This window comes from Dreissena polymorpha, chromosome 4, assembly GCF_020536995.1.
Source record: "Dreissena polymorpha isolate Duluth1 chromosome 4, UMN_Dpol_1.0, whole genome shotgun sequence".
NCBI classification, from domain to species: domain Eukaryota; kingdom Metazoa; phylum Mollusca; class Bivalvia; order Myida; family Dreissenidae; genus Dreissena; species Dreissena polymorpha.
Window position 1 is genome coordinate 90,793,530 of NC_068358.1, and position 21,246 is coordinate 90,814,775.

Consider the following 21,246-nt stretch of genomic DNA (forward strand, 5'->3'; position numbering starts at 1 on the left):
TTACGATTTTTCAAAATATAGCAATATTTATCATAACCCAACAACAAAAGATCAATTAATAGACAGCTGCATTCACATCTATAATTCTCATGTCATTTCTCATATATCAAACAGTCCTTGTGAATCATGCTGCTATATTCTACTATTTTACTGCAGGCAAAGCTGTGATAGCTGAGAACAAGGAGCAGTTCCGTTTCTGTATGGGAGGCCATGTGGGTCACAGGAAGGTACTGAACACAGTCCCACATGACATTGGAGATCCAGGTGGGAATCTTGCCTTTAAATAGCTGTACTGTGTAGCCATGTAGCCATGCTGATTCGGGGCCAAAAGTGCTCATGAAAACAAACAAAAATTCTTCATCAGTATTACTTTTTCACAGATCTGCATAACAGTATATGCACTTCATTGTAAATCTTTAATTGTATTATAAATAGAGTATATTGGCCTAATGGCAGTACTGGTTACATGAGTTTTCCTAAAAGTACTTAAAGCTGTTTATCTGTATGCACTTTTAAAATAAAAATTACATATTGATATTGATCTGTGCTCGATTAATATATGAAATCTGCATGTTTTACATGTTTGTTATAAAAAACACTGCACGTTTGTCAGGTATTGGAACATAAATAGAATAGGCATGTTTTAAGGTAAAGTTAATATTGTTCACTGGATGACTGTATTGTTTAGCAAGTCCTTTGTTCTCTTTCCTTGATTTGCCATATTTACTACACTCTTATTCTGCCTATGATATTTCCATATATAACAACTGTTGAGTATTTTCAAGGCAGCTATTTCTGTACTACAGAGGATGAGCCGTGGAAGCGTGTGAATGCCTACAACATCCATCCTACTGTTGACTGGAAAGACTTGAACCTGAAGTTCATACTGCAGGTGTACAGGGACTACCACGCCACTGGGGACCGAGCATTCCTGGAACACATGTACCCCATCATGAGGGTATGAATGCTGGAGATAAAATTATACCAAAACCTTTAATAGTTTAACAATTAGCATAAATTGTTTGCCTTATCCTTGGTCACTTTGTATTATCGTTGACAAGCTTTGTAATACCTAGTCACTAATCACTTGATAACTTTATTTCTGTGATAATTGTGCAAACTTTGAGAGATTAAAACATAATCTGTCATATCACATCCAGTTATTTTGGGGAATAAACATTTGTCTGTCATTGCACATCCAGTTAGCCCCAGTAACGACTTAAGGTGTGGATGATACTCAGATAGACCATCTTAGCATGTAATCATATTATCATAATTATAACTATATTCATATTATATCATAATATATATTTATATAAGTATTAGGTAAGGGTAAGATTTTCAGGGTAGGTGGTGGGCCTGTTTTTTTGTCTAGTATTACCATCCGAAATTCTCTAACTTATATAAGCCAGTTTATACTATTGTCTATCAAGCAATAATTTATGAATAATTGCTTTCTTGAACAAATGTCTTTTTCTAATAGCTTCTTATTTATGAACGTTGTGACGAGAAAATGTTTCTCATACCTTATGCTGTTAGCATAGCTCCCGACCAGCTTAAACTTCCTCCCAGTCTGGTTAAGTTCTACGCTGTTCACTAGAAAGTCGCAAAGTTTTATGGTCCTATTAACAGATAGGGAAGCTCTAGACCTGACTGTGCAGAAGTTTTGGCTTGTCTAAAGCTTTGCTGGCTGCTTATAGCTTAAGACTCATTTCAGCATGACACGGCTCTTATGTCTGTTTATTCTATGATCATGCTAAAATAAGGAGTGATGTGTCTGCAAGGTGCTCTATCACATCGACTGACCCCACTTTATGTGCGAACCAAATGCCTTTCTTACAGACTTTTTATGGGCGTGTGAACTGCCTTCTTGCGTTATGTTAATTAAAATAAATTGTACAGGATTTGGCAGTGCTTGACAATAACTTTTAAATCCACTTGTCCTCATTTACTTATTTCCTAAACTTTCTCTTGTCTGTCCTGACAGAATAGTTACATGTTACATGTTAAAGCCACACACCTTGCCTCTGACTTTGAAATTAAATGCATGTTATTAAATCAATACATATAGATGCAATTTGAAAGTGTGCAAAATTGTCATTAAATCTATAGCCTAGTTAGCAAGTAATTTATTATTTTTCAAATGGTACCGCTTTTAAAATCAAAAGTAGGATTTCTAGACGTATATGTTCATTAATTTCGACAAACGCAAATATTTTTAAGTTTTAAAGCGCAAAAAAGACGGATTTCTACCTTGTAACCACCAGATATATTTTAATTGGCATAGATAAAATTAAATCTTCAGCCAAGTTAGCAAGTAATTTTTTATTTTTCAAACGGTACCGCTTTTTAAACTGAAAGTAGGATTTCTAGATGTTTATGTCCATTTCGACAAAAGCGATTATTGACAGATTTATAACTTGTAACCACCAGATATACCAATTAGAATAATTCTAATTGGCATAAATAAAATATGTTTCTTATTATGCCCCCCTTCGAAAAAGAGGGGGTATATTGCTTTGCTCATGTCGGTCGGTCGGTATGTCGGTCCGTCCACCAGGTGGTTTCCAGATGATAACTCAAGAACGCTTGGGGCTAGGATCATGAAACTTCATAGGTACATTGATCATGACCCGCAGATGACCCCTATTGATTTTGAGGTCACTAGGTCAAAGGTCAAGGTCACAGGTGAAGGTCACAGTTACTGGAAATAGGCATTTTAAATTTATAAGGATTTAGCATGGTTCAAACAAGGGAAACAACTACGGTTTATGCATGTTCTTTTTATTACAGATTTACCTCCCTTTAATTCATTCAAAATCTCATTTTACAGCAGAGATTCCAAATCTGACCTGTAAATGAGCCCCATATTTACTGCCAGTGCTAGGTTACCTTTTCCCATTTGATCATTCTTAAGTATTGGTATTGTAATGCTGCTACTGCTGCTGCTACTCGCTACTGCTACTACTACTACTACTACTATTACTACTACTACTACTACTACTACTACTACTACTACTACTACTACTACTACTACTACTACTACTACTACTACTACTACTTCTACTACTACTTTTACTTCTACTACTACTACTACTACTACTACTACTACTACTACTACTACTTCTACTTCTACTACTACTACTACTTCTACTACTACTACTACTACTACTTCTACTTCTACTACTACTACTACTACTACTACTACTACTACTACTACTACTACTACTACTACTACTACTCTACTACTACTACTACTACTACTACTTCTACTACTACTACTACTACTACTACTACTACCACTACTACTACTACTACTACCACTACTACTACTTCAACTTCTACCACCACCACCACCACCACCCACCCACCCACCCACCCACCACCACCACCACCACCACCACCACCACCGTTCACAGTGACAAAAAACGTATTCACACAATGGCTGCTACTACAACTTATAGCCCATATAGGGGGGCATGCATGTTTTACAAACAGCCCTTGTTTATACTTTAGTTTACTATGCCAAATAAGGTGTGTGGCTTTACAGTATAAAACTGAAGTAATATTTCCACTAATTATTAATTACAAAACATTCATTAGAATTTTCAATTTACTTAACAGAAACCCATGATGCAAGTTGACTTATATTTTTAATTATCAATTTAATATATTAAAGCTTATAATGTTAACTTACATTTATTGTGCATCACAAATATATTCATTTTTCAACAAACAACAGGACTGACTAAAACTTTGATTATTATCAATTAATGTTTAAAAACAATTAATTGAATAACTTGCAAGTGAGAATGATGTGTTAAATAAAATGTAATAGGACTATCCATGACATAGTTGTGAATGGAACTAAATGATTTATCTCCCTTGTTTACAGTATGTCATAATGCAGTGTGTAAGTATTAAAAGAAAGTCACCACAAAGTTTTGAAAGGAAATTAAAGCCAATTTTCTAGACTTGTACCTCATTACTTTGTAGTAGTTTATTAGACAAAAAGAAGATATTGGTGTCTGCTCCGTATCTCCTATGCTTTTAGACAGATTGTTATTGAACTTGCCTCAAATGGTAAAGGCATGGAGACAATGGGAAGGATCCTCAGGTATGAGTCAGTTATGCCCCCTCAACGTTTATGCCTTCTTTCAAGATCAAATGTTTTAGCCACCATTTCTTGTCCTTTGTGAGGAATCAGTGGACTGAGATACAGAGGGAGATGTTTCTCAAAGTATTTCCTTGTAACCTCAGCTTTACTGAGATACACTTTCCCTTCCTTTCAATTAGCTATTTTAGTACTGCATATCACTCATAACTGACTATAAAAAAACTTCCTTTTAAAATTTACTTTTAGTAAGCAGCTAAAATTTATGGACAAATGCCTGATACAAGATAGTGAATACATTAATATATAGTAAAACCTAAAATCGTAAATCTTAATTTTGAATAAACTTGCTATTTAAAAAATTCATTGCGTAAGATGTCTCATGTTCAGCAGTAATAATACTTAATTCATTTGTGAACGTGTTGTTTTTTTATTGCAAAACAAGTACATGGCATTGTTTCTGATTTTTGATGAATGGAAATAACACAATACAATAGCAGGGTATGACTGGAAACTTCTCATGGCAAATTCATAGCCATTTTTTTGTCTAGTGCCTAGAATTTTAGTTTTAAACTTGAGTTGTGTTCACAGGTGCTGGTGGAGAGGTCCTTGGCGTGGGACAAGGACAACGATGGGCTGATAGAGAACGGCGGCTTTGCTGACCAGACCTTTGATGCCTGGATTGTCTACGGGGCAAGGTCAGCTAAACTTACAGCTGGTAGCCGTTAAAAGAACATTGATCAAAAAGACACTCTGTCAAATAAACAAGATGAGCACTGTTTCTGTGTGCAAAACGTCATATCAGAAAAAATGCCTCTGTCTGATTCTGGAAATTATAGCAGTCTCTGCAACATTTTACCATAAATAAAACTTTAGTAACATAATCTTGAATAGGCACATATGTTATTTCTCTGCAATTATTTACCATTAATAAAAATAAAGTAACATTATAATGAATAGGCACAAATGTTATACCAATATCTGTGCAATCATGCCTCTCATTTATCATTTTACATTCTTTTAAACCTTTCTGTACTAGACAGTCTGTGCACATCCATCCATACAAATATTAAATTATTCTAAATATGAGCACACAATTTTGTATACATATGAAAGTTATGACAGGTTTATGAATGACACTAACTTTCTTTAGTGGTCAAATATCAGGGAATTGTTGCAGCAAAATAAACTGCAGTAATAAGTAAAGTACAAGTAAATGTACATAAATATAATCATGTAATCAAGTGAATAGCAATTCGAACTTTATGAGGAATATTATTTTACCAGAGCTCAAATATCTGGTCAATGTTTAAAAATGTTAAATACAGCTGTGACAAAGTGAACATTCATTTGGTTATGCAACATTACATATACATGTACAAATAAACAGCAGTATAGAGAATATGCAAACTCTTTTGTCCGGGTCTTTACTGGTAAGAGACCCCTGAATAACTTACAATAATATCAATGCCTTGTACAAACTTGTGCGGACAGTTTTTATCCCTCTTATTGTGCCAAATGGAGAATAATTGCCTTTATATTTCAGTGCCTATTGTGGTGGGTTGTGGTTGTGCTCCCTGCGGATGTTTGTTGAGGCAGCGAAAATACTCGGTCAGTCAGAGGATGAGACTAAATACACCAAGATACTCAACAAGGCAAAGGAATCCTATGAAATCAAACTCTGGAATGGTTAGTATTGTGTGGTCTTTTATTGTGTCATGGGTATAAAAAAAGTTGTATTATACCTTTTTATGCCCCCGGATCAAATGATTGGGTGTATAATGTTTTTGGCCTGTCTGTCTGTTATTCTGTCCCAAAATTTTAACTTTGGTCATAACTTTTGCAATATTGAAGAACTTGATATTTGGCTTGCATGTGTATCCCATGGAGCTGCACACTGAGTGGTGAAGGTCATCCTTTAAGGTCAAAGGTCATCCTTCAATGTCAAAGGTCAAATATATGGCTTCAAAGCGGTGCAGTAGGGTGCATTGTGTTTCACAAACACAGCTCTTGTTCATTTTAGCTTGCTTAGGCCTTAAAAGCCTTAACTTGTTAAGACATCAACGAGTCACTTTCCTGGGTAAGGCAAGTGCGCGGTCTCTGTGGTGACAATCATAAGAACACATCCATCTTGGAGAAAGAAGCCAGAATCTTGAGATCGCTGGGAAGACAGAATAGCCACCACGTCACTGTGACACTTTCACCTAACCTGATCTATTGATGATTCATTTAGCAATCCTGCATGCATAGACTTCAGCTTGATGATTCATTTAGCAATCCTGCATGCATAGACTTCAGCTTGATGATTCATTTAGCAATCCTGCATGCATAGACTTCAGCTTGATGATTCATTTAGCAATCCTGCATGCATAGACTTCAGCTTGATGATTCATTTAGCAATCCTGCATGCATAGACTTCAGCTTTTGAAGATTTCTTTCCACAGTTCATGTGTGTTCTTCAGAGATACTGTTGTTACGCTTATGATTCCAATAGCAATAGATCATTGCTTTGGTTCTTGATTGTTATGCATATATTGATTAATTTTATTGTAACCAAATTCTTTTAAATTTTTGTTAGTTTTTGTTTCTAAATTTAAAAAGCCATTATTCGGGCTTATAAATTTCACCTTTTAATATAGGTTGTCTTTCAGGCAATTTGATTCTACTATTTCAATGCAGTGTGCAAACTAAGCGCTATTTGTCACACTGCTGCCCATTTCAGGCAAGTACTACAACTATGACTGCAGCAGTCACGGGACCCATGACAGTGTGATGGCAGACCAGCTAGCAGGCAACTGGTATATGAAGGCTGCTGGCATCATAGATGAAACTGTGAGTGGGTTAGAAAAAAATGTTATAAGCAAACTGGTCTTTTCTGGGGCAAGACTTTGCATTTAATGGATTATGTATAGGGCAGTGCTCTGTGAAAAAGGGGGTTGAAATAATTTATGTAGTCCACACAGGCTAAACAGGAACAAAACTTTCTGCCTAAACTTGATTTTTGCTTAGAAGAGACTTTCTTGAGACGAAAAATATAATAAAAGCATAAAGTGTTGTTCCTGATCGGCCTGTGTGGACTGCACAGGCTAACCTGGGACAGCAGTTAAGCACATGCACTAAACCCTTTTTTCACAGAGCACAGCCAAATTTATCATGCTACTTTTGTAAGCATTGACCAAATAAAGAATAATATTACACCTCAGAGATATTGGTCCTTCTATATCTATATGACCGGTTTCAGTCTGTAAAATGCGATAGAGGAACCTAATAGTATATGGACCGGTCACTATTTTTGTATATGGACCGTTCGGGGTTACACACCACTAAATTTGCACTGTTTTACTGTAAAATGAAGTCATTTATTCCTGCGAAATTCTTCAGTTTATCTCATTTAAACCATAAACAATCGTACAACACTACGGCTTCGGTCCATATACGGTTTGTGGCTGCCTGGCTGGTCACTATAATGCCATAGGGACCTCAGTGGAGTTTACTATTTCTTAATTATGAAATAGCTGTTTTTAAACAATTTCTAGCCTTTTTGTTGTAATACATTTTTTGGGGGTCTTGGTTTTGGTTCAATAAAGTTTTTATGAAAACTTAGAAAGTATTACCAAACCTGTTTTCCTTTATTCATGCATCATCTACACAGATGTAATCTGCGTGGTGTTAGACATATTGATCTGCATAAAAAATAATAGGTTCAAACTTACACAGGTGTTCCCCTCAAACCATGTGAGATCGGCCCTGGAAACCGTGTTCAAAAACAATGTAATGGGGTTTGCAGACGGAAATATGGGTGCCATCAACGGCACTCGGCCCAATGGCAAGAAGGACATCACTAGCTGCCAGTCTGAGGAGTTCTGGACAGGAGTCACGTCATCCCTGGCTGCTCAGATGATCCAGGAGGTACGACTAATGGGGTCCTCTCTTATTGTTGTATACAGGAGGTACGACTAATGGGGTCCTCTCTTATTGTTGTTGGTGTTGAATCACTCAGGAGGTACGACTAATGGGGTCCTCTCTTATTGTTGTTGGTGTTGAATCACTCAGGAGGTACGACTAATGGGGTCCTCTCTTATTGTTGTTGGTGTTGAATCACTCATGAGGTACGACTAATGGGGTCCTCTCTTATTGTTGTTGGTGTTGAATCACTCATGGTCTGGTCCCCCAACAATGTGTTCTCTGAATGCAAAGGTGCTTTGTTTTCTGTCTGTTTAAAAAATTAAATATAAATATTCTTCTATAAAATGAACTATTTAATGAATGCTTAACTGTGGTTACATGGAAATGTGTTTTAGGGATTCATAAACACAAACGTCTGCCATGTTATTTAAGTACATGCATGGCGTGAATTGAGGAATGGAGAATTCCAATTTAGCCTTTGTAAATAATTTTATGTGATGTGCAAGCATCAGCCACTGTTCAAATTTAGTAATAACAACCAATTATCAAACAAATTTAATTTTAGATTTATTGTAAGATGTGCCAACTGTTTAAAAAAAACTCAGCGAAAGGTAAGTGAATTGCTGAGAATGAAAAAATGCATCTATCTGTAAATCTTGTAGAGTACCAATTCAATTCTCAACAAGACACCATGTACCGTTTAGGGGCCTAGTTTTAATTAATAATCATCAATAACACCAAAACAGTTATGCTTCTGAAAACACCATCGAAACAACTTATATGCGCATAATTGAAATTCCCCAGGTGACTTATTTGTAAAGTGTATGTATGACTGCAGATTTTGGGGGTATTTCACGTAATTAACAGAGAAGCACTGTTAAAATTTATGAAAATTATTATGAATGTATGAGATAGATTATATATATACTATTTTAATGGTTTTTAGGCTTTTCAAATTTATTTGTTAGGAATTTGGTTAAGAGTTAACTCAAAATGACAAACTTTGTTCCTATAGTAAAATTAACTATTTGGTCATATTGATTACTCACATTGATAATTTGTTTACCTTAAGGACCTTGTTCGCAGATAAATTTTGCTTTCAAAGTGTGGGATGGAGGAATCATTTAAACATAATTAGTCTACATATGTCAAGTTGATTGTTATTAAACATGTTCCGCTCCTTAATTGCATATTGTACCATAACCCAATTTATGTATACCATTAAGAAATACTTCACGGAACCCTATAGTATGATAGGGTGAGATCAAAAACGAAGATATGAAAATTATTAAATTTATTTTTATGCTCACCGAAATGTGGAAGCATATAGTTTCCACTTTGTCTGTCCAACATGATGTCCTCCCATTTGTCCTTCTATCTGTCACACTTTTTTCACAACAGATCTCGACTTTCTTTAGGGTGTATATGCAAATCCTTGTCAGGTTGTTCCTATGCAATTATTTTTAAGAGAGTTGTTTACCCTTTGATTATTAATATTTTTTTGTTTCATTTCCCTGCTATATCTTAGACACAAATTATTGAAATTTGATATGCAGCAGCCTTGCTTCCTTAAGGGTGGATATGAGTATATCCTCACGTCGTTCCATTGCGTAGATTTTCCATATAGTGATTGCTCTTGGAAAAAATAATTGATTTCATCATTTGATCTCTTACACATGTTATTAAATTGTATGGCATTTCATATGAAGCAACTTTATTGGATGGACATGTGTATATTTTCAGGTTATTCCATTTAATTCATATATCAGGCAGTTATTGCCCTTTGAATAATATAATATTAAAGTTTCTAATGAATTTTACATTTCTGTGTCAGAGCATATGCAGTTATGACACAAATTTTATTATACCCCCCAAACGAAGTTTAGAGGGGTATATAGGAGTGAACTTGTCGGTCGATCTGTCTGTATTAAGTGTCCGCTCTCTAATTCAAGTAGTTTTCATCCGATCTTCACCAAACTTGGTCAGAAGTTGTATCTAGATGATCTTAAGGCCAAGTTCGAACATGGGCCTTGCTTGGTCAAAAACTAGGTCACGGGGTCACTTAGTGCTTTTTTTAACATTCAGCATGGTGTCCGCTCTCTAATTCAAGTAGTTTTCATCCGATCTTCACCAAACTTGGTCAGAAGTTGTATCTACATGATGTCTAGGCCAAGTTTGAACATGGGCCTTGCCGGGTCAAAAACTAGGTCACAGGGTCACTTAGTGCGTTTTAAACATTCAGCATGTTGTCCGCTCTCTAATTCAAGTGGTTTTCATCCGATCTTCACCAAACTTGGTCAGAAGTTGTATCTAGATAATCTTAAGGCCAAGTTCGAACATGGGCCTTGCCGGGTCAAAAACTAGGTCACAGGGTCATTTAGTGCGTTTTTTAACATTCAGCATGGTGTCCTCTCTCTTATTGAAGTAGTTTTCATCCGATCTTCACCAAACTTGGTCAGAAGTTTTATCTAGATGATCTGAAGGCCAAGTTCGAACATGGGCCATGCCAGATCAAAAACTAGGTCACAGGGTCACCTAGTACGTTTTACTCATTGAGCATGGTGTCCGCTCTCTATTTCAAGTAGTTTAAATCCGATCTTCACCACACTTGGTCAGAAGTTGTAACTAGATGATGTGTTTGTCAAGTTCAAACATTGGCCATGCCGGGTCAAAAACTAGGTCACGGGGTCACTTAAGTGTGTTTTAAACCTCACCATGTTGTCTGCTCTCTAATTCAAGTAGCTTTTATCCAATCTTCACCAAAATTGGTCAGAAGTTGTATCTTGATAATGTCTAGGGCAAGTTTGAATATGGGTCATGCCGAGTCAAAAACAAGGTCACGGGGTCACTTAGTGCGTTTTTAACATCACAATGTTGTCCGCTCTCTAATTCAAGTAGTTTTCATCCAATCTTCACCAAACTTGGTCAGAAGTTGTATCTAGATGATGTCTAGGTCAAGTTTGAATATGGGTCATGCTGGGTCAAAAACTAGGTCACGGGGTATCTTAGTGAGTTTTAAACCTCACCATGTTGTCCCCTCTCTAATTCAAGTAGTTTTCATCCAATCCTCACCAAACTTGGTCACAAGTTTTATCTAAATGATCTTTAGGACAAGGTTGAACATGGGCCATTCTGGGCCTAAAACTAGGTCACAGGGTGGGGTCACTTAGTGCGTTTTTTAACATTCAGCATGGTATCCGCTCTCTAATTCAAGTAGTTTACATCCGATCTTCACCAGACTTGGTCAGAACTTTTATGGTGATGATCTTAAGGCCAAGTTAGAACATGGGCCTTTCTGGGTCAAAAACTAGGTCAAGGGGTCACTTAGTGCGTTTTAAAAATTGAGCATGGTGTCCGCTGTTTTTTGTGTAAACGACATGCAAAATATTATGTGTCAATGCGGCATGTGGGGGTATTCGTCACGTCTGTGACAAAGCTCTAGTTAATCTTTATAGCAGTATCCCAACAGGACAGACATGCACATATTGTCATGTCATTCCCCTCCAGTTAGTTTTTGGTGAGTTACTTGCCCTTAAACAATAATTTTTAATTTTTTTATTTTTTATTTTTTAAACATATTTATTTAAGCTCGATTTCATAACAAGCCTTAGGCTTATATGAAACGCTCTCGAGTCCGTTTCCTTGGTGTCTATGGGGGAGATCTGAAGAACGGTCCCACAGTGGGGATCGAACCCGTGACCCCCTGATTGCTAGGCGGACACCATATCCCCCAGGCCACGGCGACCTCTTAATAAATTGCATCTAAATAATTAACAATATATCAACAAAGTGCTTCATCGGGAAGCATCCATTTCAGTTTCACTGATATTTTCTTATTATTCTGTATTTGAAGACAGAAGAGTGTTAGGTAGTTTTTTCCTTGAACATTTATTCTTTTCTACAGGATTACCTAATATTTTGACATAGAATTCAAAATGTCACCACAAATTTGATATATTATAATAATACTGAGACAAGAATGTTGGATGTCAAAACAAAGTAAGGTTTTATCATTCTATATAGTTAAACCCTTCCAGAGACTGGGGTATATTGCAGTGTATTGTCAGGTTTGACGTTTGGTCGGTAGATTCATCAGTATGTAAAAAAGAGGTGTTATGGTGAAACTACTACATATTTGGCACAGGATTTAAATGGACACTTAAAATATGTCATCACAATATAGATGTTTAAGATACTTTCATCATTCATGTATTAATTTGGACCTCAGAATATGCTGGATGAAGGTTTCAAGACGGTGTGGGGCAACTACAATGTGTGCTGGGAGTGGCTGGGCCTGATGTTCCAGAGTCCAGAGGCATACATGACCAGCAAGCACTTCCGTTCCCTTGGTTACATGCGGGCGCTCGCGGTCTGGGCAGTGCAATGGGCATTGGAGAAGTACCACCCGAAGCTGTTCACTGCCTCTAAGAGCCCAGAGGAGAGTTAGATGTAGTGAGGCGAAGCTGTGCCTACTGGACTTAGAATTGCAATAAATGTATTGTTTGCTTGGGGAAGGAGTTGGGCATTTAAGTCAATAGGTTAGTGAGAAAAACTATTTTTGAGAAATTTTCCTTAAAACATAAGCATGTGCAAAAAAAATTATTATACTTGGGCTTTTCTTCTTTTTTTCAGCTCGCATGAGCTCAAAGTGATCAAAATATAAAGTCAGGTATATTTTCAGTTTAAATTTCAAAATATTCTTGTCTTATATTGTTTGAAACTTTGCTTGGTTTTTATGTTATCTCAAATTATTTTCGTTCGTAAAAATCTGGAGCGCCAAACTGTATGTCTATATTAAAAACTTTATTTTTAAGTCCTCTACAATATAATTCCACAGAAGGCAATATTCCTTTGATAACTTTTTATTCCTATTGTTTATGTAACTTATCTATTGCTTGCATAATAGTTGCTTCAGCTGATCAGTTATGATTTTAGATGTATAATTTTGTTTATAACTAAACAAATCAGGTCATGAAAAATAAGTCTTTTGCCACATGCCGTCAGCCTAGCTTCAGCTCGGCCTGTTCATTTTTGGAAGTACCTTTGTTCATATGTTATACTCAGAGTATGATATTTGGATGTTTTAACCTTATATGTATTAATGAAACATGTTACCCTTTTATTGTAAGAATGTATATTATAATTTTTACCGGCACATAGGTATATAATGGAGACTTTTTAAATATCATTTATTGAGAAAATGATTGACATGCATATAATATTTCGATAACCAGTACTAATTCTACGAGACAGCACAGGCAAAGTGAATTCTTTATTAGTTACAATGTAATCATTAAGTATGTGTATGCTATCTGTATTGGCCAATACAGTAGCTTTTACTGAAAATGTGTTCTTAATTTTTAGCATTGTGTCCCCATGTCAACTTACAATCTCAACTTACTGATTGTTTATCCATGTTGTTTGATGGGAGATCTGTATTTCTATTCTAATTCGCTGCCAATATTCACATCAGACATTTGCATTAATCACCATACTGTAAAATCTTTTGACATCACATGTTTATACACTCACTATGTGCATCATTAAGATCTAATTTTGAAATGCTTCTGCAAAATATGATTAATAAACAAACGTTTTCATTCCAAATGTCTAACATTGTATAAAGTGATATTGCATGACAATTCAAAAGCAAGCATTTTATTTAACATACATTAATACAAACACTGTTTTAAGAAACTTACAATTAATTTCTAGAGATTTGAATTGAGTGTGTTGCATTTTTACTATTGCCTTTTTACAAATATAAATTTGTTAAGTTATAATTGTAAGTAATACATCATCCATGTTGAATTTGCAAGCTCATGTTTTTTAAGTCACTTGCTTTTTCACTTCACTCGCGAATTAGTTGTTGTGGACTTGTTTTTTGTTGATTCACATGTGTTCTAGTCTCGCAGCTTGTTCACAATACAGAAGCACTTTGTTGTCTGAATTTTAACATTTGTAATGGTTTATGTTCATAGATATTAATGAAGGGATATTCCACTAACATGAGGTTTCTTCTTTCAAAGATATTTATATTCCTTTTTCTTTCTGTTAATTTTGGTAGAAAAGGATCACAAACATTTTTTTTTTATTGATTTGCCTAGAAACTTATTTCATTCTTAGGGTTTTATAGATTTGAAGTTAGTGTTTCATTTTAGATTTGACATTAATGAATAACTTTTCCAGTTTATATAGCAGTAAGACCTATATTCTTATGTGTTAGATGTGTAAACGGGTTTTGTGTCATATCTAGGAACAGACAAGTTGTCAGAGCAAACAAGTAACATAATTGTTACTGGAAATTTTGAAAGACTGTCAGATTGCCTTTCTTGGAAGGCCCAGATTAACAGTAAAATGGATCCTGCCTTCCTCAATGGTTGGAAACTAAACTATGGCAGTGCGGAAAATTATATATTCCTTTAACCCTTTCACATTTAGAAGCAAAGTGAAAATGTCTATGTGCAAACAGCATAAAACCAAACTAGCCTGCGATTTACTCGCAGTCTGTTCAGGTTTTATGCTGTTTGCTGCTCATCAGTATATAAGGGTTGAAAATGAAGCCTTAAACAGTTTAATCTAGTAAGAAAGGTCTTTAATTAAGTTTGATTTTCTAAGGGAATGCAAATGCATCAAAATATGTTGCGTCAAAATACGTATCTAAGTGGTGAAGGGTTAATCACTTTTCTGGCTGTCATGCTTTTAGGAATGTATTTTACGTAAAATCTTAGTGTGTGTTTATAGGCAGTGTCCTGATCAGCCCCTGGATATTTTAAGGGGCAGGTTCATTATTGTTCACTTAGAGGTATCACTTGCTGCCAGTGTTGCTTTTCCCTGTAGTACTGTTCACATTTTAAGCTTTGATTATGGTAGTGCTTGTGTAACTTCTACCGTTTATATAAACATTTTTTGTTTGTTGTTTTTTCAAAGACCAATGTGCTGCCATATTCATATTGTTATAACTATGAAAGCATCCTGACTTGTATTTTCTATTCAAAAACTGTGATAACTACCCCTTTTTCGCAATATTAGTAGTAACATTCCAAACTTAATAAATTGTGAAACATGCACATTGGTTTAATTAGCTGTCTAGCAGTTATGATAATCCAATAAAATTTTCTTCATAAATCATTTTGAAAAAATTATATTAAAAACAGACATGTTAGTTTTTGTGTTGGGTGCTGACGTTAGGAATCTTTAAGATACTTGTCTGTGTTCTTTTATGGTAGAATAGGTATCTTAGACAACTTTATATTAAATTATATTTAGTCCATTAAATTATGTTTTTTTATAAAATATCACTTAAATTAAATAATTTATTATGTAGTTTGTTACAAATATTTCTCAGCAAGACAATTATTGATCTCTAAAATACAGAGCTACATGTTGATTGATTACGAAAACATGAATATTTTATAAAATAATATGATTAAATCATTAAATGTATCAATTTATGAGGTTTTTGCATGACCATGGTTGTTTCTACCTCTTGTATCTGTGAAGAATTATAAGACATTTCTTTATTTATCAACCATGAAACACATTTCTGAATGGTTAAGTCCTTAAAGATGCTTAATCTGTAATCTGTCAAATTAATAGCCTTGTTTTAAAAATAAATGCTTTCTTTTTTCAAGGATGCAAATTCAAAATCAGTACTTTTACAAGATTTGAAGTAGTCTTTAAACTTAAGAGTGTTTTATTGCCTGTTAAAGTGACCATTCAAAACATTATGCTTGGTAATGGTTTACTGTTGATAAAGACAGAGTCTTCAGAGCATTCTATGTCTGCAAAATCAGAAAATACAAATGTCTTAGGAAATATTTCTAGACATGATATTCAAAGCAGGCAATTCAAACTGCAGATAAAGACAGCCTGAAAAGGCGGACAGCCTTTTTTTCAGAATATAAATGTTTTGCTTTTCATAAAAACTTAATAATACTGCTAGTATGGATTATTTTCATACTTTGTGTATTGTGAGCAAGTGCCAAAATTATTTTTTTAGACAATAGTTGTTACAGATTTAGCATCTTTAAGCAGTTCCTTGTTAGCAATATGCATTGCATTTTGATTGCTCACTTACTTAGACACATGTGTGCGTGTTCAAGAGTATTTGTTAAATGATTTGTCAACATATTTACATCAGATATATAAAACACACTTGATAAAAGTTAGCTGCATTGAATTTGAAACTCAGTTGCATTGAGATTATATGCAAATTGATGACAGAAATGCATGTAAATGCATTAAAAATCAAAATGTTTACTGTTGCTCAAGCATAAAATGCTTATGTATGTTAATTGTTAATTGAATCTAGTTGAACGTAGCAGTTTGTCTGTGTTATTCATTAGATGTTTCTAACATTGTTCAACAGCATGAAGAAGATGGTTAATGTTTATACCCTTTTTATGCCCCGGATCAAATGATCGAAAGGGTTATATTGATTTAGGCCTGTCTGTCTGTCATTGTTTGTGTGTGTCTGTCATTGTATGTATCCTTCAAGGTCAAATGTCAAATATATGGCTTCAAAGCGGTGCAGTAGGGAGCATTGTGTTTCACAGCTCTTGTTTATTTATATAAAGTAAATTGGCGCACATTTTTTTTTACAGAATTTTCATTCATATTTGTTAACCATTATGACTTTCACACACTGTATATGATATATTTTCTTTTATGCAGATACTAGTGCCAGTACAAAGTTACTGGTATGGGTTATTGTTTGTAATGGCTGCAATATAAATGCATTTATCCAGCATTTTTCATACCTACCACAGATCGTGTACTGATATATAATATATATTATATACATACGTATTACATGTTTTCCTAATTTGTTCTTGAAAAAACATCTTAAACTATGAAGCCTTGTCCGGCAATATAGCAGTGGAATAGACAGAGGGCTTTAATTCAATATTAATTGATCCATCAGATAGTTTTTGCATGGTATCCGGAGAGGCGCCCCCTGGAGAAGTGCCCCCCGGAGAACTGCTCCCTTATTTTAAAGGGGGCGGAGAACTGCCCTCCCATCAAATCTGTAGGGGCGGAGAACTGCCCCCTCACAATAATCCAAGGGGTTTGTTTTACCCGGCATTGGGCCTGGAAAGGAATCGAGTTGAGATCGAAAAAATATTGGACGATCAACGAATGGTTATTGCCCGGCGTGCGCCCGACATTGGATTCATTGTACGTGTATCATAACGAGCATACTCATTTGTATTAAAATGATCCTGTCATTTGACTATGAGTTCTTAACATCCAAATGAGCGTTTTGCTAATTCTCAGAAACATATTTGACTTGCTGATGATTATGACATTATGGGATAAGTCTTCTGAAACAGTGTACACAGCGATTTATCAATCAAAGGAGAGTATTTTTTCGGACAATAATACATATATTTATGAGAAAATTACGCTTGGCCTCTCAGTATGTTCAATAATTGCAACCCAACACTCAGTTGTAGTTCATGTCCTAGTGACAGGTTCCTTCTACTAAACGTTATGTGTATGCAGCCTTTTACTCATGATTAATGCTATTAAATCAAAACAGCCCTGCAATTGTCCAGCAATGTGTTTTCAGTATTTCTACTCATTACGGGTTGTCTGTTCTAGCTGGGTTGGGTAGCTTATATAAAGTGTCCAGTCTGTCAATCATGTACATGTATTCTCTGAATATGTAGCTTCTGTATGGTATATTATTCATTCAACTTGTATTGTTGCAAAATAAACAGTTTCAATTTGCAAATACACTGTTGTCATTTTATGCACCATTGAGGCTTGATGAAAGTTGAGTTAACTGGCGTAAATCTGAAGCCCGTAAGGAGAAAGAAAACACAGCCATGTTATCGGAGAGTATCGTAGGAGTTGACATCCATTCCATGCATTAGCTATGATGTATATGTAGTGTGAAAATGCCAGTTGCCACTTTTGATCCGTCCTAATTTATCATCAATGGAAGTCCGAACAGAGGTAAACTTAGAGCATTTCAGCTCCGGCCATTGTAAAACATTTCGAAATCTTTTGGGATTTTCAATGAATGGAAATCTCATCATCCTTGATAATATAGGTGATGTTTTGCGTGCAACAATTATAACAAAGATCCGTAAACAAACATGTATAAATATTTTATACAAAACACTAACTAAAACATATATTTTAATAAAACTTCACATATTTGTTGTCACGGACCAATGCCCATAACTCCGACCTGCAATTAAGCTGAATTATGCTCCTTTTTATGCGTAATAACATTCATGTAAATATTTGAGTGCAACAACTATTACCATTTTATATTTGAACCAAGCATGGGATTGCAGTTTAGGTGAAGGTCACTGTTTCTGGAAAAAAAGAATGAGTTTCTACTCGACCGGATGTCGGGATTGTGCTAAATGTTTGATTGGTATTTTTTTTACGCAATCATTATGTTCGGATTGCATTTTGGGTCAAGGTCACTGTTACTGAATACAGAAAATGGTGACAGCTCAATAACTTCAACCTTGAAGAGGTATTGCGCTGTTTGTATGGCTCTGAAGAAGGGCATATAGTGATCGGAACGTCCGTCTGTCCGTCTGTCTGTCTGTCCTTCCGTCACACTTTGCGTTTAGGTTTCTCAAAATGCTCATAACTTTTATGTCCCTTGGCATATAACCTTCATATTTGGTATGCATGTGTATATGTACAAGGCCTTTCCATGCGCATAAAAATTTTGACACCTCTTACTTTGACCTTGAACTTAGGGTCCGCGTTTAGGTTTCAAAATCTGCGTTTAGGTTTCGAAAAATGCTCATAACTTCTATTTCCCTTGAGATATAACCTTCATATTTGGTATGCATGTGTATATGGACAAGGCCTTTCCATACGCTCACAAAGTTTGACCCCTGTGACCTTGACCTTGAACTTAGGGTCCGCGTTTAGGCTTCGAAATATGCGCTTAGGTTTTCAAAAAATGCTCATAACTTCAATATCCCTTGAGATATAACCTTCATATTTGGTATGCATGTGTATATGGACAAGTCCTTTCCATACGCACACAAATTTTGACCCATCTATTCTTCACCTTGAACTTAGGGTCCGCGTTTAGGTTTCGAAATCTGCGTCTTTTTAAATCTCATTGCGAGTTGTAAATGGCATATTTTAGCACGACATTCGCTTTAAAATTGATTTCAAAAAAGCAAATACAGCAAACTTGCAAACTGGTAGCCTATTCAGGCGTTCAGGAACGATTTCTAAACGTGCTAACCGAGTACGCAAACATTTGTGGTTAGATAATTACACGAATTTCTCTTGACATGACATTATACTATTTCGGTAGTGTCTTTTTTGTTCTAATTTTGAAAGCAAAACTGTGTTTATCGAAATTTAATGCTGTTTGCTGCATATCAGTATGTAAGGGTTGAAAATGAAGCCTTTAAATTTGAATTTAGTAAGAAAGGTATTTAAATTAATTTAACTTTCTATGGGACTACACATGCGTCAAAATACGTTCCTTCGTGGTAAAGGGTTAAATATGTACCACCACTTCATCTGCTGAGTTTTTCTTATTGCGTGTTGCACCTTTCTGAGATGTGATCAGGTGATATGGTAAGTTGTGAAACTTGGTTGTTTAGACCATTGGTTGTCGGAACATTGAAATGTCGGATGGATGTGTAATTCACCTGATAAGGTAAATATGAAGTTGTTTTATGCATGTGTGTGCTTTGCAATTGAGGCGATGCTTGTGAGAAAGGAACTTTGTTTAGAATGTGTTTTAGTTTGTTAAAATAATAATACATAATGAAGATGTAAAACTAGTTGAAACAAATAGTTTTAGGTGACTAATTTACCGCTCGAGGTATTACAACAACATGATCATATTAATGAAAAGAAACATAAATAAAATTTTATATGTGTTTTGTATTCCCCATAAACAAGATAGGTATTAAATAATTCACATGTGCGCCTTAATGTGTATGTGTACTTTAACGGATCGTTTTGAACTTTCAACACTGTCAATTATCGAAAATGGAAGGTTTTCGCGCTGCAATGATTTGGAATAAATATAGCACACTGCCAGTTGGAACACTTAATCAATAGATCTGGACAAAAATATTGGGGACAAATTCTTTGTCAGTATCCAATATGCGTTGTGGTGGTATCTCTAACATATTTTTGTTCAACAGCTGTCCGTGTATTGGGATAAGGTCAGGAACTCTACATGGGCTTCGATACACCATGGCCAACCGCTGAAGGCACATATACCTGTCTGAAGTGTGGATCGTCATCCCTGCCGTTCATTTGAATACAACGATATGAGATATCATTTTTAAAAGTCAAAGATGACTTAAGACAAGTATGCTTAAAGAGATAATTATGATGTGCGATTGTCGTTGACTTTCTTTGGTAATCATTACTGCTGTTGGTATGCAAACAGATAACACTGTCCATTCAACTTGATTTATAGAGTTAGGACGTTTTAACATTGTTGGCGCTCAAACTCGGGCAAGGCTCCTCAGTTTACAGCGAGGGACACACTTTGTTTGCCCGCAAGCGTAAACACACTGACGTGGGTCGATGGTGCGAAAGCGAGTCCGAGTCAGCGTAAACAGTGTTAAAACGCCTTAGCTCTGAAAATCAAGTCGAATCGATAGCGTGTTCTTACTGTTTTCCAACAGCAATACAGGTTACCAAAGGCAGTTAATAAGGTCTTGCATCATCTTATCTCTTTTATTCATTGCAGTAGTATAACGTAAACTCTGACCTTTTGTTGCAAATGGACGTTATTTTTCTATATAATTATGCTAATACGTGTTTATTTTATTTATCAATTTTCTTCTTTTATTAGTTACTCATGTATGGTTTTGTATAGCTGTACACTTGACGAAATCTTGTCGTCGCCAGAAACATGTAAATAATGTAAACATGTAAAGACCAGTAAGTAAGTATCTCGTTTATATTACTGCGAAAACATATTTACTTTCATAATAGTTAAACTTCGTTCTTCCTGGCACTTTGTGGGATTGGGAAATATATTGTTGGTATTGTTCACGTATTAAGTAGAGAGAAGACAGTAATGGTTTTTCGCGTAAAATGCACGCGTTTCTAAGGTTTGCTTTAATATGCGGTGTAAAAACATTGATCCGCTTTTCAATGTGTGTATTCGGCGGGGGTAAGACATGGAGAAAAAAGAAAAAAAGCTAATTATTGATTTTCAAAAAAGTAGCGTTTATTTTCTTTTTGTGTCAGTTTCCAGTTCA

The 21,246-nt window shown here is 35.4% G+C and overlaps 1 protein-coding gene across 1 annotated transcript in view; it reads left to right on the top strand.

Moving 5' to 3' along the window:
* Positions 1-16,196, top strand: part of LOC127877163 (non-lysosomal glucosylceramidase-like) — a 38,015-nt gene extending 21,819 nt beyond the window's left edge. Inside the window, exons 12-18 of the mRNA XM_052422819.1 lie at positions 157-264; positions 807-958; positions 4,706-4,812; positions 5,661-5,803; positions 6,837-6,946; positions 7,832-8,023; positions 12,249-16,196. Of these exons, the coding sequence (XP_052278779.1) occupies positions 157-264; positions 807-958; positions 4,706-4,812; positions 5,661-5,803; positions 6,837-6,946; positions 7,832-8,023; positions 12,249-12,467 (1,031 nt within the window). The 3' untranslated portion in view covers positions 12,468-16,196. The remainder of the gene's footprint in view (positions 1-156; positions 265-806; positions 959-4,705; positions 4,813-5,660; positions 5,804-6,836; positions 6,947-7,831; positions 8,024-12,248) is intronic.
* Positions 16,197-21,246: the final 5,050 nt, after the last annotated feature.